At 44.3% G+C, this 24317-nt stretch overlaps 1 protein-coding gene across 1 annotated transcript in view; it reads left to right on the forward strand.

Annotated features, from left to right (window-relative positions):
- Window positions 1-24317, forward strand: part of GRIN2B (glutamate ionotropic receptor NMDA type subunit 2B) — a 651979-nt gene that overhangs the window by 611181 nt on the left and 16481 nt on the right. Inside the window, exons 15-17 of the mRNA XM_082421982.1 lie at window positions 17735-17895; window positions 19692-19879; window positions 22458-22696. Of these exons, the coding sequence (XP_082278108.1) occupies window positions 17735-17895; window positions 19692-19879; window positions 22458-22696 (588 nt within the window). The remainder of the gene's footprint in view (window positions 1-17734; window positions 17896-19691; window positions 19880-22457; window positions 22697-24317) is intronic.

The following is a 24317-nucleotide window of genomic DNA, read 5'->3' on the forward strand; positions in this document are numbered from 1 at the left end:
TAGCTGTTGTGCTGATTAAAGATGTATAATACTGTATCTACGTATAATACTGTGAAATGCTTAGAATAGTGTTGCATGCCTACTAAGCCCTCAGTAAATGTTAGGGTTCGGATCCTATGGCAGACCCAGGGTTTGTGCCGGAATCCATCTCACAAAGCTCGTGCTGTTTCCAGTAGATGATTAACATGTGCTTGGAAAGCCATAGACAAACTGCTCCTAATCCACTCTAGGACCCACCCTCCCTCTACCCTCCCGGATCCCTGCACTTGTCTATTTCAGTGAGATTCAGAGATGGGGTGGGGAGGACCAGGGCTGGAAAGGTGTGCAGGGGAGGATGGGGGTGCCACTCTGCAGCGCTTAGACTCCCTGAAAATAGCTCTGGATCCAGGGGTGCCTGGAAAGAGGGTATCTGCCACGGGCAGCAGGCGCCCGGGCCCTCTTTGCAGCCATCCTGTGGGGCTTTTGAGAGAAAACACGGAGCATCCTCCTAGGTGGGGAGTAAGAGCTCAGTGGTCGTTTCTAAGTCTATGTCTGTCACCCATCGCTGTGATAGAAAACAACTACTTCAAATATCATTTCCTTGGGCAAGTGGGCCCTACCCCAAACAGTTTCTTACAGGAGTGGACAGACTATAAACCTGGGTTCCCCTTAAAGCCTTCCCTAACTGTATTGCCGAAGAGTTGTCTGTCCTTTCAGACTCCCAGAAAAAGTAAACCTAACTGCTTCTACCTCAAGGTCTCTTTAAGATGTAGAAAAGAGCTTTAGCTACACTGGGAATTATTGATGAAACCAGAGAATTTATAACATCCCTACGTTTATTATTAATATCCATTTCGACTAGTTTATTTAGCAATAGAAATCATGTGCTTATTGTCGTAAAGAGTTGCTACTCTATGGTAATTTGTCCGCGAATGAGGGAAAGACTGATGGTCCCCAATGACCCCTCGCCATTTGGAAAATTCCCAGAAAGTCAAGTTAGATGTGGGTTTGGGAGAAGAGTCTGAGACCCAGTGGTTTCAGTGTCTGAAGCTCCTCTTCTCAGTAGCTACGCCAGGGAGCTCTCTCCCCATGTTCTATACCATTGAGGTGTCTCCACTGGCCAGTTCACACCTTAGACATGCTGTGTTAGTGCCCCTTATCTTGCGTATCTCTGTGATGCAAACCTAGTGTAATGGTGTTCTCTAAACAATCAGTTGCGTTGTTTTTCAGTCTCACTATCTACTCTTGATTCATTCAGCAGGTAGACTCTAAATATCTACATAAACCACTGCCCGGAATACGGTGTGGGAAGATCAGAAGAGCTCTGTGCAAGCACGCTCTCTCTCTCTCTCACCTTCCTGTCACCACTGACCACACATCTGTCCCTGTCTATCCCAGCAGCTGCCACGCTGTCCATGGTTAAGGCCTAGAGGCCTGGGGATAAGAAAGACCAATAGCTGTGCTTCCTTCTCTCAAAGAATCTCTCCTGAAACCCCTCCCACCTTCTGTAAGCCCCTGATTCAACCTGGATTCTACCTCCTAGCAGAATCCTGCCGCTTTCCACAGTTCCTTGGATTAACTAAGGCCTCTGTTGTATCATCTGCCTGGCTTTTTGTTTAAGTTTTCCTGTTCTCTGCACTTAGCATAACACCTAGTACATAATAGCAGTGAATTCAACAGGTTATTTATTGGATGGTTACCACAGTTACACTGTGAGTAGGGTTGCCAGACTTAGCAAATAGAAATACAGGGTACCTACTTAAATTTGAATTTCTGATAAACAGCAAATATGATTTTAGTATAAATGTGTCCCCAGATTTCATGGAACCCTACCTGTGAGGTGCTGGAGATGGGCTTAAACAGTCCTGGTCTCATAGTCCGGTGAGGGGGGCAGACACTCAAAACATTAGACCAAGTACCATGATAGAGGTATGTCCTTGGGTGTTCCTTTCAAGGTTAAATAAACCCAGTCTTTTAACCTTTCAGCAGGAGACTTGCTCCCCTTACCTTTAATGGTTTTCTGAACCTTCTCAAATTTCACTTGTGAGTTATAGGAGAGAGCAGTGATCATAAAGCCCTCCCACTGGTGCATCGCAGGGCCTGACCATGTCCTTCCCACCTGCCACATTTCTCTTTAGCTTCCCATTATAGGCTCCCTATTTAACTAGCAGCACTGCATTATCAGCTCATGTAGCTTGTGGTCCTCTAGGGCTCCATGATCCCTTCTGACCATGCTTTGACAAAGCCAGTTCCTGCCCCTTCTTACTCTAGGACCATGTGGTTTTACATCCTGTGAGAGTTACTTTGTATGATCCCTAATTGAACTTCATCCTTTTAATATCCTCTTTCCTCATGCCAGACTTACTACTTTGATGTTTACTTCTATTTCCAAATGGCCAGCCATCCAATCCAATTTAATGTCATAGCAGATTCAAGGAGCAAGTTTTCCATCCTACCATCTAAGTGATGACAGAAAATGGCACCTTTCCCTGTGTATTTAATGTTACCCTCACCCTCCCAACTCAAGCAATCACATCTACCCTTTCACCAAGGGTCCCGTCTACCTTTTGATACAGAGAAACTTTTTTCTTTACGGTTTACTCTGGCATTGGGTAGAGACTTTTCCCCATTCTGTTAATTGGCTCCTGATTTGAAATGTATAGAATAGTTTTAAGTAGACCAGGTTCTCTGTAAACCATTGACAAAGGGAACATGACACACGCACCTGGAACCATTAAAAGGGCCCAGTGGGCTCGTATCTTGAAAGAGTCATCATGGAGCTTGATAAGGAAGCTTGAATAACTTCCTGCTAGGTAGCTGAGACAATAGCCCAATTAGTGCACACATTTACCTCTAATTACCAGAGAAGGTAAATCCACCCAGATAAGGATTTAATAAAATATAAGTGTGAAATGGACTCATCTAGATTATTCTCCCAAATATATATTGCAATTCATAAGCAAGCTACCCTGCCAGTAATTCTCTCTCTTCATTTGCTTATTCTAGAAAAAGTCTCTCTCCAAGCCTGAGACGAAACACGCCTTGGGTTTTAAGTGGAAAAATTAATCTTAATATGTTTATCTGATGCGAACTTGAAGTTGTTCTTCTGAGAATTCACATCAGACCAAGCTAGCGGGGCTAGACTCAAGGTGAAAGGCACTGACAGGAGGTATGTTATTAGAGACAAGAGTTTCCAGGGAGCAGTGACCCTAAAAGGCAGTCTAAGCTCAGGACATCCTGTAGGGCAGGCCCCCAGTTAAGCAACTGATCTAAAATCTCAAAGAGGTTCTAAAATAGGTTTATCCCTCCCTATCTGTGTTTCTCTTTTTTCCCCACTAATGGAAATTATATTATATGGTGTGACATATTCATATTTAACATATTTACAACGTTTGTCTCTCCCTGCTAGACGTAACCTCCATGAGGACAAGACTTTTTGACCTTATTTACTGATGTATCCACAGTAACTATAATAGAGTCTGGCAAATATAGGTGCTCAAATATTTGTTGAAGAATGAGTTAATGAACTATTTAGTTGAATGAATGAATGAATAAGACAGTTATATAATTCATATAGCGTTCATAGCATAAGCCAATACTTCCTTTTCTTTATTAGCCCTTTGAATGTGCAGAACAGGAGGAGATAGTTTCATCAATAATGGTGGGGAAGAGAGGGTAATGTAGAGAAATATTGGACATTTATAGTCTCAGAATTTGCTCGTCTTGTGATTTCTACTGTCAAATCATCTAAATCAAGCATGTGTATAAAAAGAATACCGAATAATACTACTGTCGTGGCTAGTCATATCTTAAATTATAAAGTGACCTCAGGATTTATTTGGCAAGATATTTGATTTCTCCAAGCCCCTGATGGCTCCTCAGCTCATGTGTGAGCAGGGTGTGGTGGGCCCTCTGTGTACGCATGTGCTCACGAAGTCCGATTGTTCTCTGAGTGTGAGACCTCAGCTTCTCAATCAGCCAGGTGTCCAGCAAGTGCTTTCTGCTCTCCCATCACTCGTTTAACAAGAGGTAGCCAGCCCTGAAATAACTGTAACAGTGCCACTTTCCACTTTGAGAGGGAAAAGAGATAAATGATGATCAAACCAGCTTTATATAAAGGAATTATTAAAAGTAAAAACAGTTTCTAAGATTTTCCTGGAATAAATACATATTAAACACAATCTCTTAAACCATCTTTGATCTTTTGGGTCTAAATTCCTACGCAGCGTTCACACCCCAGTATCATGATGCATAGCAGAGCTCACTGAGTACGTCTGATGAAGGGTAACCCTAAAGAGGAGTGTGAATTACCGTAGTTTAGGATGATCTACGACAAAAGGATTGAAAGTGAAAGGGCTTTTGACTTAACCCTCAGTCAAATGGAGAAGTTAAATCCATTCCTCTCCTGTTGTGGTTATTGGTCTTTTACTTTTGTAGCAGTTGCCTTATAATAATGACACTCGCATTGTAATTGGAGGCCCATTAAGGACAAGGGAAGCACAACTGGACTCTCATTATCCCTAAAGGCCCCGGGGAGTGGAAGCCTCTGCCTTCCCTTGATGTTGACGCTCGAGCAGCCCCTGGTGCTGAGTAGATGCTCAGTATGCGCGTGGTGTCTGGATGATGGAGGGGATGGAGGGGACAGGGGCCGGGGATGGCCCTTTGGCCCTGGATAGGTCATGAACTGCCCAGGCCTCTGCTTCCTGCTCTCCACAATGAGGACGTCGCTCAGTCGGCATTTCTCAAACTTTGTTTCACAGCCCACGAGTGTCCTGGGACACATAATGGGTATTCTTTTAAAAGATCCACAGCAGAACGTGTTCGGGAAAATGCTGTAACAAGGTTAAATAAGTTCCTTTACCAAAGGACTTGTTGGAGCCCTCTGCTGTGCGGGTCCCTTGTGACCCCAGAAGGGGATGCAGTGTGTACAGCGGGATCACTGACCCCCTCCCTGGGCCGACACTCTGCAGGCTGCAATGTCCCCTGCTTGGGGGCTGACTTTATTGACCAAGGCAAGGAGTTCTGGTCTGCGTAAATGTGGCACAATGCGAGCGTGTGCGCTCATGCTGGAGTTTCCATCTCTTGGTTTGGAAGTGACTGATCTGATTGGTGGCCAGGAAAGCAGAGGTGTGCCCGTCCCCCTGCCACGCCTCTCCCTGGATCCTCAGCCCTGCCTGGCACAGACCTTTGGCTGCCCGCCCCTGACCCCAACTTTGCAACCCTTGAGCTGTTTCCACTGTGATAAGAACCTCAGGTCATCATGCTAACAAGTGGAGCGCCCCTAAATTCCTGGGGCATCCTGCATATGGAAATCCTGGTAGTAACCCTCAGCGGTGTCCCCCAAACTGTAGATGAGCTGCCGGGGCTTCTACGGAAGCTCTGGAGTCCCAGTTTCCACTGTGAATCCATCTGTACCATTTACTTAAAATCTTCTTTAAAGGCCATGTCTCTTTGCCAGCGCCCACAACTTTCATAAAATACCTACACGGTCCCTGCGCTCTCACAGGTCTGTCCGCGCAGTGGTGTGAGCGGACAGAAGGCAGTAACAGCTTTTTGTAACAGTCTCGCCTAAGGGGAGGTTGAGGAGGCACGATCAAGGCCACCGGTCAGGCACAGGATGACGTAAGGATAAAATTCAAATGCCTCAGTCCTTACGCCTCTTGTTTCCTTCATCCCCATGTTACCATAATCATCTCCAGCTCTGTCACGTTTCTGGTGCCAAAGAAATATCCATACGCACTGTCAAGTCCTAAATTTGACAAGCTCTTGTGGGATCTCAGCTCGGATATATTTTTTGAAGGCAAAAATGGAGACAGGGACAGGAAAGGTGTCCCCAGCCGGCCTGAGGACGTATTAACTCCTTATTCACCAGGGATGCCAGAAGAGCACAAGCTCATTCTCAACTGTGTTGCCTGATGATGCATTCACCAGCAAGGAGGGCACTTTGAGTGATTTTTTAAAATATAATAAATAGATCTACATTTGTGCTATTCAGTTCATTCACTCATTTAGTCATTCATTCATACTGAGAGCCTACAAAGTTCCACTTTCTATTCTAGGTACCCGAGAGACAGCAGTGATCAAAACAGACAAAAATCTTGTCCTTCATGTCACTTGTATTCTAAAGGCGGGGTTGGCGGAAGGGAGAAAAGTAAAAGGCAATTATATGCAATCTAAGAAGGTGTTTACTGCACAGAGAAACATAAAGCAGAGAAGGGAGATAGTGTTGGCAGAGAAGTTGCATCTTTAAATCTGGCGGTCAGGGAAGGTCTCAGTGAGACTATCAGGTCTGACCTGAAGTTCGTGAGGGAGCGATGGGTATCTGGGGATTTCGGTGTTCTTAGGATCTTCCAGGAGGCCAGGGTGGCTATGAGGGGCGGGCGAGGAGAGCAGTGGGAGAGGAGGTGGTGTGGATGAGGCCCCCCTGACACGTCCTCTCCTTCCTTCTTCTGAACGTATGAGCAGACTTGGATTCTGTCAAGGCTTACGCTTTGGTGTCTTTTCCATATATTCCTCCCGTTATTTTCTCCTGGGAACAGGCCAGACCCCCGGTGAGCATCCCCGCCCCAGCCTCTCAGTTCTTCATTCGGTTGCTTTAGCTGTGTAATGATAACTAAATGCTGCGTCCTTCCCCTGCCCGACCACGACACGTGCTCGGCCGCTCAGCTCCTGCCTAGACACCAACTCGGTGGTCCATATTCACACATACAAATATTCTTTCCAACTTCTGTTGACACACTGTGCCCGGGTCCCTCTGCATCTTTGCTGGTGCCCTTCCTCTTGTCCTGAGTGCCCTCCCCACACATCTTCCTGTATAAATCTTGGCCCATCTGTAGAAGTCAGCTCCGTCTCTGCTTCCTCCCTGTACCCTCCTCATCCCCATTCTCTTATGATGATCTCGACTCCCTGTAAACCTCCATTGCCTTTACTTTCCTTACGTCCCTTTTGGAACTTGGCCTATTCATTTAGTCATCGGATTATTCTACTCTACAGGTTTGCTGAACATCTGCTCTGTGTATCTAGAGCTCTGTGATGTGTTTTACAGATAAGTGTGAGAACCCTGGATTGGAAGCCTAGGTTTGTGGCTTTCTTCAAGTTACTTATCTCTCTGGGCAACAGTTTCCATGTCGGTTACATGGGGATAATAATACCTCCCTCATAGGGTGGATGGGAAGATTAGTGAGTTACTATATGTAAATTGTGTGGTACGTTAACATAGACGTGTTAGCTGTGTCTGTATTATACTCTCACTATTATTTCCAACTGAACTGCAATGTAAGAATTGTATCTGTTGCCCCATTTCATTTGATACTCATTTCAGAGCTCAGCGACTTATGCACGGATTATCCACGTTAAACGTGTGCTGATGTTGATACTTTAGGGTTACCCACCTAAGACTTCAGGGTACAAGTATGACATGGTGAAGTGTCATAATGCAGGAGTAAGCCCATCTGCTCTGCTCTACTAGCTCAGGGACCAAACCTCAGCGAGCTGACATGAACTATGATGCCACTATCTAATCTTATGAAATATTTCAGGAAATATTTATTAAGGCTTATATATGCAAATTTAGGAAAATACAAAAGAAGTGACTGCTTTACAATGAGGAATACTGATCATTAACTATAAATTCCAGGAATCCAAAGAACTTGTATTTTCTTTTCTACAAGCTCTTGTATTTTCTTTTCTACAAGCTCTTGTATTTTCTTTTCTACAAGCTCTTGTTTGGGCCACAGCAGGAGGGAAGTGACAGGAGGAGAGCGAGTTCTGTTCCCTCCATCACTCTCTCCCCTCTACAGCCTGTCACCCACCAGAGCCCCAGCTCAGAGAGGCAAGGGGCTCCTTCCCCAGAAGCACAGCACCCAGAGTTGTGAAGAGATACTTACCAGGCTTCTTGCATCCAAGTAGAGGTTTCTTCACATGCAAACTTAGATGTATTTGCCACTGTAGACAACCACAGTACTAATATTAATAACAAGAGAAAAAAGAGCAGAAACAACTAAGGTGTCAAGTGCTTCCTAAATGCTGACTCACTTCCTGGTAGCAAAATGGGATCAGTTTCTCCTGGTGCCCAGGAAGAGAACTGAGTTAATTTGGGCACATTCATTATATACCTGTATCTTCTAACTACATTCTGTGTTATTGTTATCGCAAGTCAGTCACCTATTCCAAATGAATTTGAACAATATTCTCTCCGATGAATAATGTATAATGAAATGTAAAAACAATTATTTTTCCCCCCACTTCCATCCCAGATTATAACTCTCATGAAGGTGAAGAGTCTGACTTTCTAATCCATCACTATATCCACAGCCAGCTCGTTCCATGGTGGGGTCCTAGGTGGCTACCCTGGGCCCTATGTTTGAAATGGAAGATTTGTAATGAGATGCTATTCCTTATTTCTCCTCCTGAACATTGTTGAAATTCAGTTTCAAAGCTAAGTGGTTTGTTTATTAAGTCACTCAGTTAATAAACGGTGGAGCTCGGTTTTGAATTTAGATCTTCTGAGCCCATAACCCATGTCGTTACTTAACTGTTCTGTCATTACATGGCCCTTTCAGTGTAAGCGCATTCTGCCTGCTTTCCCCATCCGTCCCAAGTACTTACGGGCCATGGAACAGTGAAGATCATACCTTCAGGGAGTCTGGTCTGTGTTGTCATCTGACCTTCTCTCCTCTTTGGGCGAACAAGGTGTCACCGTGGGAGAGGACGGGGACCACTTTCCCCAGCCACCCCGTCCCGCCTTCAGGTGTTGTTCAGAGTCTGAAGCCACACGCACATACACACATCATCCTACTTTGGCTGTAGGATAATATTATGGGAAGAATGAATATCAGGCAGAATAATAAGGTAATAACAGTTGATGTACTTACTTTATAGTTCATGGGAAAATTGGGAGGATCAAAAGAGAGGAGAGATGCAAAAAGAGGTGCACTTGGGGGGACGGGGTCCCAGGCAGTGTGGTAGCTCTCATGGCCCATTTACCTTAAAGAAATGAGAATTTATGCTCGCACAGAAATTTGTATGTCAGTGTTATAGCTGCTCTATTCATAGTTATCCCAAGCTGAAAGTAACCAAAATGTCCTTCCGTGGGTGAATGGATAAACAAACCAATACAGCCATACAGTGGAATTCTACCCGGCAATAAAAAGGAATGACCTACGGATACACAGCAGCAGCATGGATGAATCTCAGAGGCATTATGAGAAGTGCAAAGCCCGTCTCAAAAGGCTACATGCTGTGTGATTCCATTTGTAGGACATTCTGGAAAAGACAAAACTATGGGAACAGAGGACAGATACCAGTGGTCGCCAGAGGTTAAAGGTGGAGGGAGGACTGCAGACAAGGAACATAAGGGAATTCTTGGGGCGATGGAATTGTTTTGTGCCCTGATCGTGCTGCTGGTTACAAGATTCTCTATGTGGTTAAAATTAATTGAATGAACGGGGAGTTACTGTTTAACAGGTATGGCATCGCAGTTGGGGAAGATGAAAAAGTTCTGGAGGTAGATGGTGGTGCTGGTCGCACAGCAATGTGAATGCACTTAAGGTCACAGAACTGTACACTTAGAAATATGTTAAATGGTAAATTTTATTGCTAAAACAGAAGGACATTTTTAGATGATAAAATGAGTACCAAACATACCTTTCCTATGAATAAATAAAAATAGCACAAATTCCTGTGTTAAAGGCAAAGGGTTCTCAGATTGGATCACAAAGCAAAACCAAACTACAAACAATGGATTAAAAGATATATCAATAACAAAAAATGGTCAATTTGATGTCTATTTTACCCCAATTTAAATGAATGAATGAATCAATAGAATAACAAAATGCTTAGAACTGTACATAAAAAATAATGAAAGTCAGTGATAAAACAGCCCTGTGAAAACAGAAGGTGCAGATGCTAATAGCAGTGATAAGAGGAGAGAGCTGCATAGGTAAAGTGGTCCCCGAAGAATTCCGCTGTTCTGCCACCTCCTCATTATTAGTAGCCCGGGCAAAAGCTGCCCTCGTAGCCTAAGCACTCCCACCTTTTCTCCTGGGTGCCTCAGAGGGCTGAGTGGCATTTGGGCATTGACTTTCTGTGTGTGATTCAAATGTGAAAGCCAGAGTGATGGAATGGATATTGACGTGTGGGACTGTCAAGCTTTGAAGACAAAAGCCCCCAGACTCCGTGTCTCACGCGGGTGGACCCTGCAAACAGAACATTACAACATCCATCTCTTCAAGGTCACGGAGCTGGTTTGTCCTAATTTGCATACACTAATCGGACTCCCGACTGAAGGAGAAGAGCCATCTTTCAGGGTCGCCAGCCACCCCGGAAGGGATGCTCCCCCCCCCTTGCCTCCCTCCTCCTTTGAGTAGAGACCCTTTCCTTCGCCTGCTGTCATTCCCAAGATCTAACACTAGCCCTCACTGGGCTGTGTCTGGTCGTCAGCGCAGAAGCCTGGGCGCCATCAACATGGAGGAGGGTTCTGGTTTTCTTTTCTTCTGCCATCATGGCCTCAAAAACCCCGCGAGGATCTGTTTCCTTCCTCACCGTGGGAACTGAACAGAGTTGGACGAGGAGTGTCTTACAGCAGAGGGTTCTTCTAACGTGAAGGGACATTCCCGACCCACCTCCACCCTTCCAAGCCCAACCCATCCCCCTACCAAGTTAAATGCAGCCTCCTCCAAGAAGCCATCCAGGAAACCGGGCTGCTTGCAGCCTCTCTCCTGTGGAATTTCGGTGGCACTGGCACGCAGCCCGCGGTCGTGATTTCATCTAGCTGTGCGTACGGCCTCTTTCCCATTCTTGGACGGTCAGGAAGCGTCTGACCGTCCCTGTGCTCCCTGGGGCCCAGACCCTCATCCGCGCGCATGCCCTCCTCAGCTCCTGTCTCTCTGCTTTGTTCCTTCCAACCTGCTCTTCATGCTGACCCTCCGGGCTCTTTCTAACACAAAAACCCAGTCTTGACCCTCGGCCAGAATTCTTCAGTTGCTTCTGATAATGATGACGATGACAGTAATAATAGCTAATATAGTGTATTTAACACGTGCCAGGCACTGTGCTAACATGTTGCCCAGATTAACCTGTTGAGCACTAAGAAGCCTCATGAGGTAGGTAGCATTATTAGCCCCATTGTACAGATGGGGAAACTGGGGCACAGAGAAGTTAAGTGAGTTGCTCCAGGTCACACAGCTATTAAGCGGCAGAGCTGGGATTTGAACTCAAGCAGTCTGGCTCCAGAGGCTCTGCTGTTTCTTTTCCCTTAGGGCATGGACTCTGAACTCCTTTGTGCAGAATTCAACTCCCGTTGTGAGCCAGGCCCTGCCTCTTCAGCCCTGTTACCCTCCAGTTACCAGGGCCGTCCGTATCTGTTAGGCTCCGGCAATGACAAACCGCTCATGATCTCCAGTCATGCCCGGTCTCTCCCAGGGCCCTGCGTCTGCACAGACTGCTGTGTCGATCTAAAAACCCCTTCTCTCCTCTTGTCCTACTAGATAACTCTCCCTTCAGCTCTTTGCCCCGGCTCTGCAGCCTCCTTAAGGCTGTTCAGGACAGCGCCCTTTGCTCTGGCCTCCACTGTCACGGGCACGCTGCTCCGTGGCGCCCAGCGTGTCACTCCCAGTCCCCCAGCCACACCCGCTGCACTTCCCCCGATGCCCACGTGCCGGGGTCCTCCTCGTCATCCAGCGCTTTGTTCAGAAGCCACCTTCCCAGAGGGGGCTTCTTAGGACAGCCAGCCTAAACTTCGTCTCTGCCAGTCGCTCTTCATCCTGTATCATAGCTGTGTCCATTTCTTCCCAGCACTTGGTTCTGACTATTGGAGATCACCTGTGTGCCCATTATCTATGGCTGCACGGCAACCTACCCCAGCACCTGGTGGGTGGCTTAAAGCAAGGGCCATTTCATTGTATTTCCCCAGTTTGTGGGTCAGATGTGTGGGCGGGGTTGCCTGGTGCCCTCGCTTGAGTGGTTGGAAGGCTGGGCTCAGCCGGGCCGGCAGATAGAAGCGCCTAGATACGACAGCTCCGGCGTGGAGCCCGCAGGGTCATAGGGCTTCTTACAGAGGTGACCGCTCCCCTCGGAGCCAGGTTCCAAGAGGCCCAGGAGGAAACTGCAAGGCTCTTATGACCTAGCCTCAGAAGTCCCAGAATGTTACTTCTGCACATTCTATTGGTCAAGCAAGTCACAAGGCCAGGCCAGAATCAAGGACAGGGGACATACTTCCTCTCTCGTACAAGGACTAGCAAAGAATCTGTGGCTCTATATTAGTCCATTACATGAGAAAACAAACGACTTATTATCTGCCCTACTTCTTTACAATGTGAACTCCTTGAAGGCAGGTTCTTACTCTCCTGTCATACTGTATCCCCAGCACCCAGAAGATCGTGACAGATGCTATAACTATGTGCTGAATGTCTGTATGAATGAAAGAATGAATGAATGAACAAATGAATGAATGAAAAAGTAAAGGAATGAAAAACTGAATGAATGTTTACATCTCTGACTCTCTGGTATGTAAACTTCTTGCTTCCTCATAAATACAGTCCTCTGCACTATTAGATGCTCAGGATATATTTGTCAAATGAATGGACGCATTTTAATGATCATTAAAGGAGATAACGTGAGTTGTTCCCAGTACATATATAGGTGTTGAATATGCGTAGCTGCTATTAACAAACTAGTAATGCCTTATACGTAGTAAAATCGGTTTATATATGTATTTAATAAATAAACAAAATGGACCAGATCTCCACTTCCTTGACTTCTTCCCCTTTCCCTTTCCCTCTCCCTCTGCAGCAGGCTGCGGGAGAGCCTCTCTGTTGGGAAGGGGCAGCCCCAGGGCCCCCTAATCCCACCATCTCTGGGTGGGGAAAGGGCCTTTGCTCCTGGCCTCCGCACCTCTCTCCTTGCCTGACTGCCAAGACTAACTCACTCTGAGGTCGTTAAGATGGGGGCTGAGATGATGGTCTGAGGAGCTCAGAGGGCTGAATTCTGATTGCCGGCAGCTCTCCAGGAGGATCAAGTGAGATTACAGGTCTCTTAACATTCTGGCACTGTTTTGCCCTTGTGCGAGAGCGAGCTTGCAGTGATGGCTGGGCAGCCTGTGTTGAATCCCAAGGAGGTGTTGGCATCTGATGTGACAGGAAGGGAAGGATGCCCTCACCGGGCGGCTGCACAGTGCGTGGCTTCAACCCCCGGGAGCAGTAGAGCCAGGCGGCTGCTGGTTGAGCCGCAGCGGGACGGCTCAGCTCGGGGGTCAAGCCCTATCAGCTGGTCCTCCTGTTTCACCACGTGGCCTGGGACAACTTCCTTGGTCTCTTCAGAGCTTCAGTTTCCTCATCTGTGAAATGGGATCCATCCCCCAGGTTCCTTCCTTTCTGCGTTGTTATTTTCCTCTCTATGTTTTTAGAATCCCGACCTGGGTAGCTCTGGGAAAAGATTCCAAGTTCAAGGAAGCTCTATAATGGCCCAAGGCGACTAATAAGGAATACTATATAAAATTCCCTATTTGAAAATCAGACTGAGCTTTTTAATTCAATGCTGGTCTCCTTGGTGTATTGGGTTTTTTAATATTTTAAAAATGTGTTTCTTAGAGTCCTTCTTGTTCTATGAATTTTTAAGACTTCTGGTTCTGGACGGTACTAAATTTTACTCCTTCCCCAAACCCCAGAGAGCACAGATTGCCATTCAGGTTAAATAAGTGCCATATAATGCCTCACAGCTTGGGGTAAGTTTTATTACAGGGCATTTATTGGAAGCATCAAGGTGGTATTTGGAGGATTCTTTTTTTCCTTCTTCCTCACTAAAAATACAGTTCTCCATGGCCATGAATTTTAGTAAACTTCAAGTTCCAATGACAGTTTTTTTAAAAATCTAGGTTTTTATTTAAATTTCACCAAGCTGGGACAAGAATCTTCAAAGGAAGAGGCAGGCTCACTTCTGCTTCTGCTTCGGCTAATTGTGGGGTGATACACTCACCCTTTTGGTCCCCAGACTGGCTGAGTTTAAGGAACAAATTAGGGAACAAGAGTTTTCCATTTTAGGGAACATTATCTAACATAAGACAATTTTAGATATTAGAACTTCATCCTCATGGAAGCAGTTAATAGTTTTGAGAATCCACCATGTGCCAGATATTGTGTTAAGTAATCCCAGATATTATCTCAATATTAATTAAAAATAATGCTTCCAGAAAAATGGAGCTCCAGGAATTTAAATAACTTGCCCATGTTCATGCAGTCGGTCAGAGAAAGATCTGGAATTCAAATCCAAATTGTCTGCCTCCAAGACCAATGCTTTCCACAGGACCACGCCTTCCATTCTTCTAGTGTTGGCTGATTTCTCTGATTGTTTTCTGATGGAAGATGCTTTAACTATTCAAGAGTCTTGCTATCTTCTTATTTAATTCCTTTAGCTCTTTAATAGCTTTAAATTGTTTTCAAATATTTTTATCTTGCCAGTGGCTTGTCTTTCCATGATTTTAGCGGTGTCTTTCAAAGAGTTCTTAATTTTAACAAAGTCCAATTTATCTTTTTTTTTTGTGGTGGATTGTACTTTGGTGTCATATCTAAGAAACCTTTGTCTAACTCAAGGTGACAAAACCTTTCTCCTATATTTTCTCCTGGAAATGTTATAATTTTAGGATTTGTATTTAGATATATGATCTACTTTGTGTTAATTTCTATATATCTTGAGAGGTATGGAATGAAGGTTTTTTGCATATGAATAGCTAGCTGTTCTGACACCACTGGTTGAAGACTGTCCTATCTGTCCTGAATCACCTTTGCACCATACATGTGTTGGTCTACTGGGGGCACTCCATTCTGTTCCTATGATGTCTTTACTCTCTCTATGCTAATATCCCACTGTCATGATTACTACAGCTTTATAAGTCTTGAAGTCAGGTAGTATAAGTCTTTCAACTTTGTTCTTCTTCTTCAAGGTCATCTTGGCTATTCTAGGTCCTTTATTATTTCTTTAGTTTTTATGTATTCAAAGATATAGTTATAAAACAGCGTCTAGAAATCTAAAGATAACTTAGAAATTAAAGTTAATTAAGTGTAGTATGGAAACTTCCCATAATCTAGCTTCATCAGGACGTGAGGCACTCTGGGTATCACATTCCATTTGGTTAATCAAAAATTGTTGTATCTATAGAGAACAGATTTGTGGTTGCCAAGGGGAAGGCGGAGGCGGTGGGTGGGGGGGAAGGATTGGGAGTTTGGGATTAGCAGATGAAAACTATTATATATATAGAATGGATAAACAACAAGGTCCTACTATATGGCGCAGGGAACTATATTCAATGGCCTGTTATAAACCATAATGGAAAAGAATATGAAAAATAATATATATTTGTATAACTGAATCACTTTGCTGTACAGCAGAAATTAACACAACACTATAAATCAATTATACTTCAATAAAAAATTTTTAGTTTAAAAAAAATTATTGTATCTACCTTACATGGATTGCTGATTTTCAAAAAAACTAGAACATAAAAATTTATACCAGAATTGTACTGGACATGATTTCAACATTCATTGATGTTTCAGAAAATACTTTGGACCCTAGTATTTGGACACTGTGAGCATCAGTTGTCATTGTCCTAGCAAAGTGGGGAATTACTGATTAAAGGGAGCTTATTTGGTTATACTGCTGCCTGCCATGGTATCTACTCTACTTTTGATTGGGGGATACCTTTTTTCAAACATCTAAAGTGTTGTAATTGACAGTTCTATGCACAGCATTCTGTCTCTTCCAACAAAACATATCCCTGTTTACTTTAAACTTGTTATCTGCTGGGGACCATGAGGAATACTATTAATTAAGCCAACATGATTCCTGATAATGTTAGCCATCACTGCTATTGTGGGACATTGAGCAAATTACTTGTCCTCTGTGGGCCTCTGTCTTCATCTGTAAAATGAAAGGTTTGGACTAGTTAACCTTGAGTGGCTCATCCAACTCTAAAATTCTTTGACTCTTTTATAGTGTCTTTATTCACTTAAAAATCACAACCTGTTTAAAAATAATTAAACAGAAACTCTTAATGGCAAAAAGCACCTTGATAAGTCAGAGAGTAGTGGTCTTTTGATGCATTTCAGATTACCTAACAAACACCACTGCATGACCTTACTTTTAACTATGGCCAACTTTAAGCAATGAAGATGGCATTTGCGGTTCCTGGTGCTGTGACATTTTGTGGTCCATGAAATCCCCATATTCTGAGAAGCTCTTGAGTGTCTCAGGTCAAGGGAAGGAGAAAGGAGGATGGCTTGAAGCCCAGACAGCTCCAAAGCTTCAGAGTACTCCTGAGTTAGATTTTCAAATGTATCTATCTCCACAGTAAATGGTATAGTATTGAAACCAAGTGGACTTCAGATATCTAGATTGTCTTTCCTATACCAAGGCACAGCACATATGACCACACACTCTGGTCACATTCTGTCTGATCATTGCTGTTCTAATAGAGTGAGAAACTTAGAAAGTATGAAGTTTGCTAGGGAATGCAGAATATAGACATGAATTTAAAATAATATAAGGAGTCTTCTTTGAGCACTTACTGTGTGCAAGATGCTGTGCCATACACTTCTTGTACATTGTATCATTTAATACACACAACAATCTTGAAAAGTAGACATTATTGTCTCCTTATTACGTATGAGGAAATTATGCACAGAGAGCTCCTGTTACTTGCCCCACGTCACACAGTAGTAAGTGGCAGAGCTGCTCTTCAGTCCATATCTGTCTCAATCTAGAGCTTCATGACTACGTCACAGACTAGCTCTCAGAACTTAGCCAGCTCATTTAGAAAGTAAATGAATTTGTAGTATTAATTATAATGATCTAAACCAAGAACACAAAGTACTGATGGGTCACTGTTGGGTAGACTTGATGGAAAGAAGAACTCATAGAAAGTGTCCTGAAGAAATTGCTTTGAGTTACATGTTGAGGTGAAGGACATGAATTGGCCCGGGGAGAAAGGTCAGTTCAGGCTGAGGGAACAGACTCTGTGAGGCCGTGAAGATACAAATGAATGAATTGTGTGTTCAGGAAGCAACACAAAGACTTGCTCATTGCAGGGCAATAGCCAGAAATAAAGTTGATGTCATAGGGGTGAAAATCCAAGACATTTCACTTTGTGATGCTAAGCCCTGGTAATACACACTCAGTTCTTAAACACGAGAGGGAACATAATTAAAATTGCATTTGCTTTTACAATTTATCCTACAACTCATGTAGGATAACTATGGGCTTTTAAAGCATCAAGCAAGGTCAAGAGAAAACTTCTTAGCAAAACATATTTGCTATCCAACAAGTGATTTTCAGGAGTATAATGTAGCTTACCTCACTAAGGTCCTGTAGCCTTGATAGTGCAATGAAGGGGCCTGGAAGCAGATATCACACAATTTTCAGAAATAAAGATAACCAGCCCACTGCAGTTACGCTAATAGCACATTTCCATCATCCCTGGTTTTGTGCAGTGTGCATAAATGAGGCACACAAGTGTTACAGATTCAAGTCAAGGGTGGGCAGATAGAAAGCTCTCAACAATGTGGAATAAATTGAGTTGAATTGAAGTTCACTTTCAGATAGCAATTGCTGCTCCTGAGTGAGGGCTAATGTATTTGGTGAACTCTTGTTTGTCCCTTCCATGATAAATCCACTAAAGTTAACGTAATATCTCTTCACATTTTCTGAAGCACTCATATTGTCTCTCTCTGTCTCTCTCTCTCTCTCTCTCTCTCTCTGTCTCCAGTTCCAGAGACCTAATGACTTCTCACCCCCTTTCCGCTTCGGTACTGTGCCCAACGGCAGCACGGAGAGGAATATTCGCAATAACTATGCGGAAATGCACGCCTACATGGGGAAGTTCAACCAGAGGGGTGTGGATGATGCATTGCTCTCCCTGAAAACAGGGTAAGAACTGCTTCCAAGCTCAGAATCTTTGATATGTTGCTCACGTTTATTAAACATACGTGGAATCAGATGTGCCATGCTTGGTGCCACACCATGTTAAAGCAAAGAAGGCAGCATTTGCTCCTTATGGATCTCCAAGTTAAAGTGTCAGTGTAATTCAGGCCAGTGCACAGAGATTCCTATGCTATTATTCACTTCTATGTATTTTTAATAAACTGTATTCTACTTGCATTAATGTAAACATGAAACAAGAATGTAATAGATGTAAAAGTCAAAGGGGAGAGTCAAGGCTAAAGTTCACACATTACACACGAAATAAAGACCTGTTGACCAAAAGGTGAAAATGATGATTTTGGTGTCTTATGGACAGGGAGAAATAAACAATGAAAGGGTAAACGTTTTTAGATAACACACAGTAAGAATGTGTTAACCAATTTCCAATTCCAACAAAATCGGCATTCTTTGCTCCAGCTCTATAATCTCAGTTCGTTCACTAAAAGGAGCTCATGAACTGCAAATATGTTTGCTTGCATAATCTCAGCCACATGGGTTCCTTCATTCATTTGGCCTTCAGAAGCCACAGCTGCAGAATAAGACAGACAGTTGACCATGAGAGTTGTTGGAATTTGAGGGTCCTGGGGCCTCATAGCTGATTTCCTGTGTTGTAGGTTAACTAGCAACACTTAGACCTCCTGGTGGCTCTGGTTCTGGAAGAACCACCCAGATGCATGTTTATTAAATACTGTTAGACTCCGTCTTATCATTATGAAGTCACAGCAGATTTCAGAAGATGGGATTTGAGTTTGGGATGGACCACTCTGGGCAGTCTGGTCCCTGGTACAATCACAGTTGTCAATCAGAGCTTTGGCTTTTTGATGGACACGCCTCCTAAAGGATACTCACAGGCCTTTTGAAAAAGTGTTCTGTGTCTTATCATGCCAGAAAGGGTTTCTTTTTTCTTAAGGAGGAGTAAAGCTAACTTAACTTGTAAAAGTGAAGAGGAAGATGCCTGCCTTTCTTTCTTGCAGACCTATTACCTATATGAATATATCAATTTCTTCTTCTCCCTTTGATGTGTTTAAATACTGACCTGTACCTTCCTGACCTTGCCCCTAGCTTTACCCCCTTCCCTATATATTCTTTCCTTGAAAAGCACAGTAGGTACAATGAGATTCTCATACGTTTTGGAATTTGAATTCTCTGAATTCTGCTGTATGCTGCACTGGCTTGTGGTTTCACACATTTGCTCTTGACACAAGCTTGTGCTGCCACCACCCCAGTGACTCACTTCTCTCCTTGCGCTGCAAAACAGAATATTGAAACCCTTCCGACTGCAAAAAAAGCATTGCCCATCTACTGCTGCACGTCTACCTACACTTACCCCACTCCAGACTGTAATGAACTGAGAAATGAAAAATGGTATATAAGTCTAACCCATGCTATTTGTTGTTATCATTGTGATGGTTCCTTTTCATTATTTCTGTTATTATTTTTATTGATTCCTTTTTACTCCATCTCCTTTCAGACACAGCTTATGAGTTGGCTTCAGGCCCAGCTTACATTCTCATCATTCCCAGTGGGAGGGAGAGAACTCCTCCTTTCAACCTGAAATCACACAAAGAACAGCCTGGGATTTAGGCTTTAGTTTCTGGCTGAGTTCCACCTTGAGCCTTACTTTGAACCACTTCTCCCCACAGTCTGCTGGAGCCCTACCGCTTCCTATTAATGACCCCATGGGTAGTTTTGTACTAAAATTCTTCCACTGGACTTGCTTTGTTTGTTTCTTTCTCCCGCAGGAAACTGGATGCCTTCATCTACGATGCAGCAGTGCTGAACTACATGGCAGGCAGAGACGAAGGCTGCAAGCTGGTGACCATTGGCAGCGGGAAGGTCTTTGCTTCCACTGGTTATGGCATTGCCATCCAGAAGGATTCTGGATGGAAGCGCCAGGTGGACCTTGCTATCCTGCAGCTCTTCGGAGATGGTGAGTTAAAGAAAGGGACAGTGCCTATTTGGCCTCTTCCGATGGCCAGTCCGAAACATCAACCCTTCTTCCTTCCCCATCCCTCTAACCTCTGCATTTCCAGAAAAGCATTTCACAGTATACTAGGAGATTTGGAGGGTATATATTATTAGTTTCCTAACGCTTTGTAACAAAGTACCACCAACTGAGTGACTTAAACAACAGACATTTGGCTCAAGGTTCTGGAGGCCAGAACCCTAAGATCAAAGTGTCGGCTTTGGTTCCTAATGAGGGACTCGAGGGAGAATCCGCTCCATGCCTCTCCCCTAAGCTCATGGTGGTTTGCTGGCAATCTACAGCATTCCTTGGCTTGTAGACGCATCACCCCTGCTCTGCCTTCATGTTCACATGGCTTTCTCCCTGTGTGCATGTTTTCCCTCTGTACATGTCTGTGTCTGATTCCCTCCCTTTTTGAGGATACCAGTTATATTGGATTAGGAGCCCACCGTATCCAGGTGACCTCATCTTAACCAGTTACATCTGCAATTACCCTACTTCCAAATAAAGTCACATTTCAAGGTACTGGGAGTTAGGACTTCAACAAAGGGAACTGCGGGGGGCAGCGGGGTGTGGTTATACAATCCAACCCAGGGTGAAATTTGGGGGAGAGGATTAGTCAGTCAAGGAGGTGTGTTTCAGGATTGCAGGGTATGATCCAACCCTCAGGGATAAAGTAAGAGGGGCTGGGATTAGAAGTTCCCCAAACAGCCTGCTCGCATGTGGCCAGAGCAGTGGATGGAGTTTCGGAAAGGTCTCTGCTCTCTCTGGGCCCAGAGAAATCCACACGTGGCCATCTGCTCGTCCTTCCCTCTCCCATCTTGCTTTTCCCTCTGGAAGAGGTAGGAAGCAGGGCCAGGGTCCTCAGAGGCAGACACCGGAAGGCACTCACTCCCCAGCGTGACTCTCGTGGCAGACTGAGCAGACAGCTTGCTTTGAGAAAATCTCATCTCCTGTTTCATTACACTCACGCCTTCCGCACCCCTCTTCACTGTATTGTCTAAAGCACCTACTCCTCCTGTTCGTCTCACAGAAGCTAATCCAGCTACAGATGAGCAGCCCGACTCTACTTGGCCTCACAGGCCATCAACCAAGCGGTTCCCTAAGTTCTGTCTGCAGAATCTTTGCTGTTAGGGATGCGGGAAGCAGCAGAAGAGCATAGGGGGATTGTCAGACTCTGGGTGAGGTCAGTTGTTCCCTAGTTAGGAAAATCATCGTTTGAGCCAAGAAATGAGTAAAAAGTGATTTGATTAACGTTGGAAAGAGGAGGGGGGTTCTAGGTGGAGCGTTACAAGCCATTTTGGTCTAAGAGCTTCTGTCACTGTAACGCAGCTGTCACTTAAAGGCAATAACGGGGCCTCTGTGCACGAGGAAGAGCAGCTGGAGAGACGATTTGCAGAAGTTGCCAGAGCTTCGGTCAGATTATTCAGACAAGGTTCACATTTTGAACCAAACTGGAACTATCGGAACAGGCAATTTTCTTCATGAGATTTTCAGATTTTCGCTTCTCTAGAATTAGATGCATTCTCGGGCATATGGTTTCCGTCATTTTCCTTTTGTCTACGATTTCTACCTTTCTAATTCCTAGTATCCACTGAAGTGGATCAAGGTTATTGTAACCTGGCATGACTTGAATTAATCAAAACTTCCTTAAGCAGCGTTAAAAGGAGGCAGGTCCGAATTTGGTGGTCTCATTTTACTGCAGCTTCCTCCCTTTTACTGTGAATACTTATATTTTCAACAAGAGATCAGGAAGCCTGAGGGCCTCTAGGGAATCAGTCAATCTCTCTGCCGATATGTCTCTGTCTCTCCTCCCCCCACCCAATCTGCTTTGCACATTTTTTGAGAGCAATTTTCTGAATCGCTTGTTCGGTTATGTTGTTCCTCACTGTCTACAGCAACAACAACAAAAAGCTCAAAGTGCTTTAGTCTGATACTCAGGCCCTCAGCGATCTTGCATCAACCTTTTGTATTCAGCTTCCTTTGCCTACTGTTACTCTGTTTGACTCGTTCTGCCTGCCTTTCCCAAATACGCCTTGTGATTTTCTACCTTCCTCCCCTTGATCATGCTATTTCTGCTGCCTGGAGTGCCTTTTTGTACAATATAAATTAAAAGTCACCCATTCACCATGCCCACCTCCAAGTCCTACATTCCTCATGAAAACCCACTGGCCACCCATCTGCAAAATTACTCTCACTAATTCAAGCAGCTCTTGTGACCTGCATATAGCTTGTCATACTGATTGTTTATATACCAATTTACACTGGGTAGGTAACGGGGCACAGAGGTAACGTCTCCTATCTTTGTGTCACCGGTGGTACCCACGTTATGTTTTCATTGAATACCTGAATACATTGATAAGTTAATACATAACGGTATTTAATAAAATCACTAACTTTCTCTGTTGGTTTTCTTTCTTTATGTCTCCTCTCTTTCTCTCTCATGTTTTCCTCTCCTTTCCCCAAAACCCCTCTCACCCCCTCTCTCTACTCCTCCCCTCTCTCCTCTCTCTGCCTGTTCTCCTTCCCATCCCGTCCCCAGGGGAGATGGAGGAGCTGGAAGCTCTGTGGCTCACGGGCATCTGCCACAATGAGAAGAATGAGGTCATGAGCAGCCAGCTGGACATTGACAACATGGCGGGCGTCTTCTACATGCTGGGGGCCGCCATGGCTCTCAGCCTCATCACCTTCATTTGCGAACACCTCTTCTATTGGCAGTTCAGGCACTGCTTTATGGGTGTGTGTTCTGGCAAGCCTGGCATGGTCTTCTCCATCAGCAGAGTAAGTGTTTTGATTGAGGTGCTTGGAGCTTGGGAAAGACAGCTCACTGTGCAGAGCACAGAAACCCAGGAGGGCACTAACTCCAGCCTGAGGCTGCTAAAGCGAGAAACCGCATCATGTACATTTCCCCAGGGGGGTGGGGTGACATAATTTCAAGTGGCTCAAAAAACAGGTGATGCAGTTTTTCCTTCAAGAAACAGATTTCTGTCTGGGGTTTGGGCATTTGGTTCTCAATAAGAACTGGCAGATCTATCAAAATGAAACATTTGGCCTTTTCCCAGATGCCTTTCATCACCGTTAGTTAATTCTGCAGAGGTGGGATTAATCATTTAATCCTTTTAAAAAATCCCATTTCTATTTAAATCGTGAAATAGATCTCTCTTATTCTGACATCCAAAGGTATATTGTTGGTAATTTCACCGTCCTACTCTATGTTTTAACCATGTGTGAGTTTGGGGAGTTAAAGAGCTTAACAGAACCTTCAGAAATAAGTCCTGACCTGTAAGAAATTTGCATTCCAGAAACTTCCTTAATTGGAGCAAGAGTATAACTCAAGTCGTTCTTTATTTAGTTCTCTTCTATGTGTCTAGTCCAAAGTGAGATTTTGAACACAGTTTTGAATATGAACAGAGGGTCACAGGGAAAAGCTAAAAAAAACCAAAACAAAACAGACTTCTTTTGAATTTGTTAATAAAGTTATGGGATTCATTCATGAGAGGTGAACTCAAATGTCCTCTTCGAATAGAGGTCTAGGCTTCAGACATAAATTACCAACTTTGTCTCTAATGGAATTATATAAGAAAATGGAGTACTCATTAAATTGTTCCATCTTTTGATCATTTTCCTGTAGTATTTTAGTTGATACAGAAAGTGTCCTCTCCGGCTGTGAGTTGCTGCAGGCTATTCAGTTACCTGGGAGCTGGAGGTCGGTCGGGACTTGTGGTCCCTGAGCCATGTCGTTGCACTGCGTGGCACTTCCCAAGACCTCTCCAGAGAGGGGGATGGTGGCAGCGGGGGGAACCTGTAATAGAAATCCCATTCGTAGCCCCTCGACATAATCAATGGCTCTGTAGAGGAAAAATGCATTTTCTCCTGGCCATAATCAAGAAGGGTTAGAAAGGAGGCCTGAGAAGGAAAGTAGAGGAACCTTCTCTTAAAGATCTCTTACCTCACGGCTGCCTCGGGGAAACTGAGGCTTATCATATGCAAATCTTCCTTCTTTCCCATTTAGCTGCGGTTCTCCTTTCTAATCTTCTCTCCTCTCATCCCCCTCCATCGGGACAGCCCCTTTCCAAATTTATCCCCCTAGTTTCAAAGATACAGTTCAAACAACCTCCTCTGCAAAGACCTTCCCTTGCCAGGCAGAAAAGTTCCAAATGTGTCCACCTTTCAAGGCAGGGAACAAGAGATTGGCAGGAGGTCGGCCTGACTTTAGACTTGAGCCCGAGCCTTTCCCTCTCCTGGACGGTGCTCTTCAGGGCTCTGCACAAGGAGCTGCACACAGGGAGTTCTCAGTCAATACTAATTTGTTAAGATATTAATTATTTATGATCAGAGTAAATGGGTGAGAAACTATAAGGAGGAAACCAGCAGCTAACGAGAGAATAAAGGAGAGGACTCT

Source organism: Balaenoptera physalus (assembly GCF_965194825.1).
Source record: "Balaenoptera physalus genome assembly, chromosome: 13".
Taxonomy (NCBI): domain Eukaryota; kingdom Metazoa; phylum Chordata; class Mammalia; order Artiodactyla; family Balaenopteridae; genus Balaenoptera; species Balaenoptera physalus.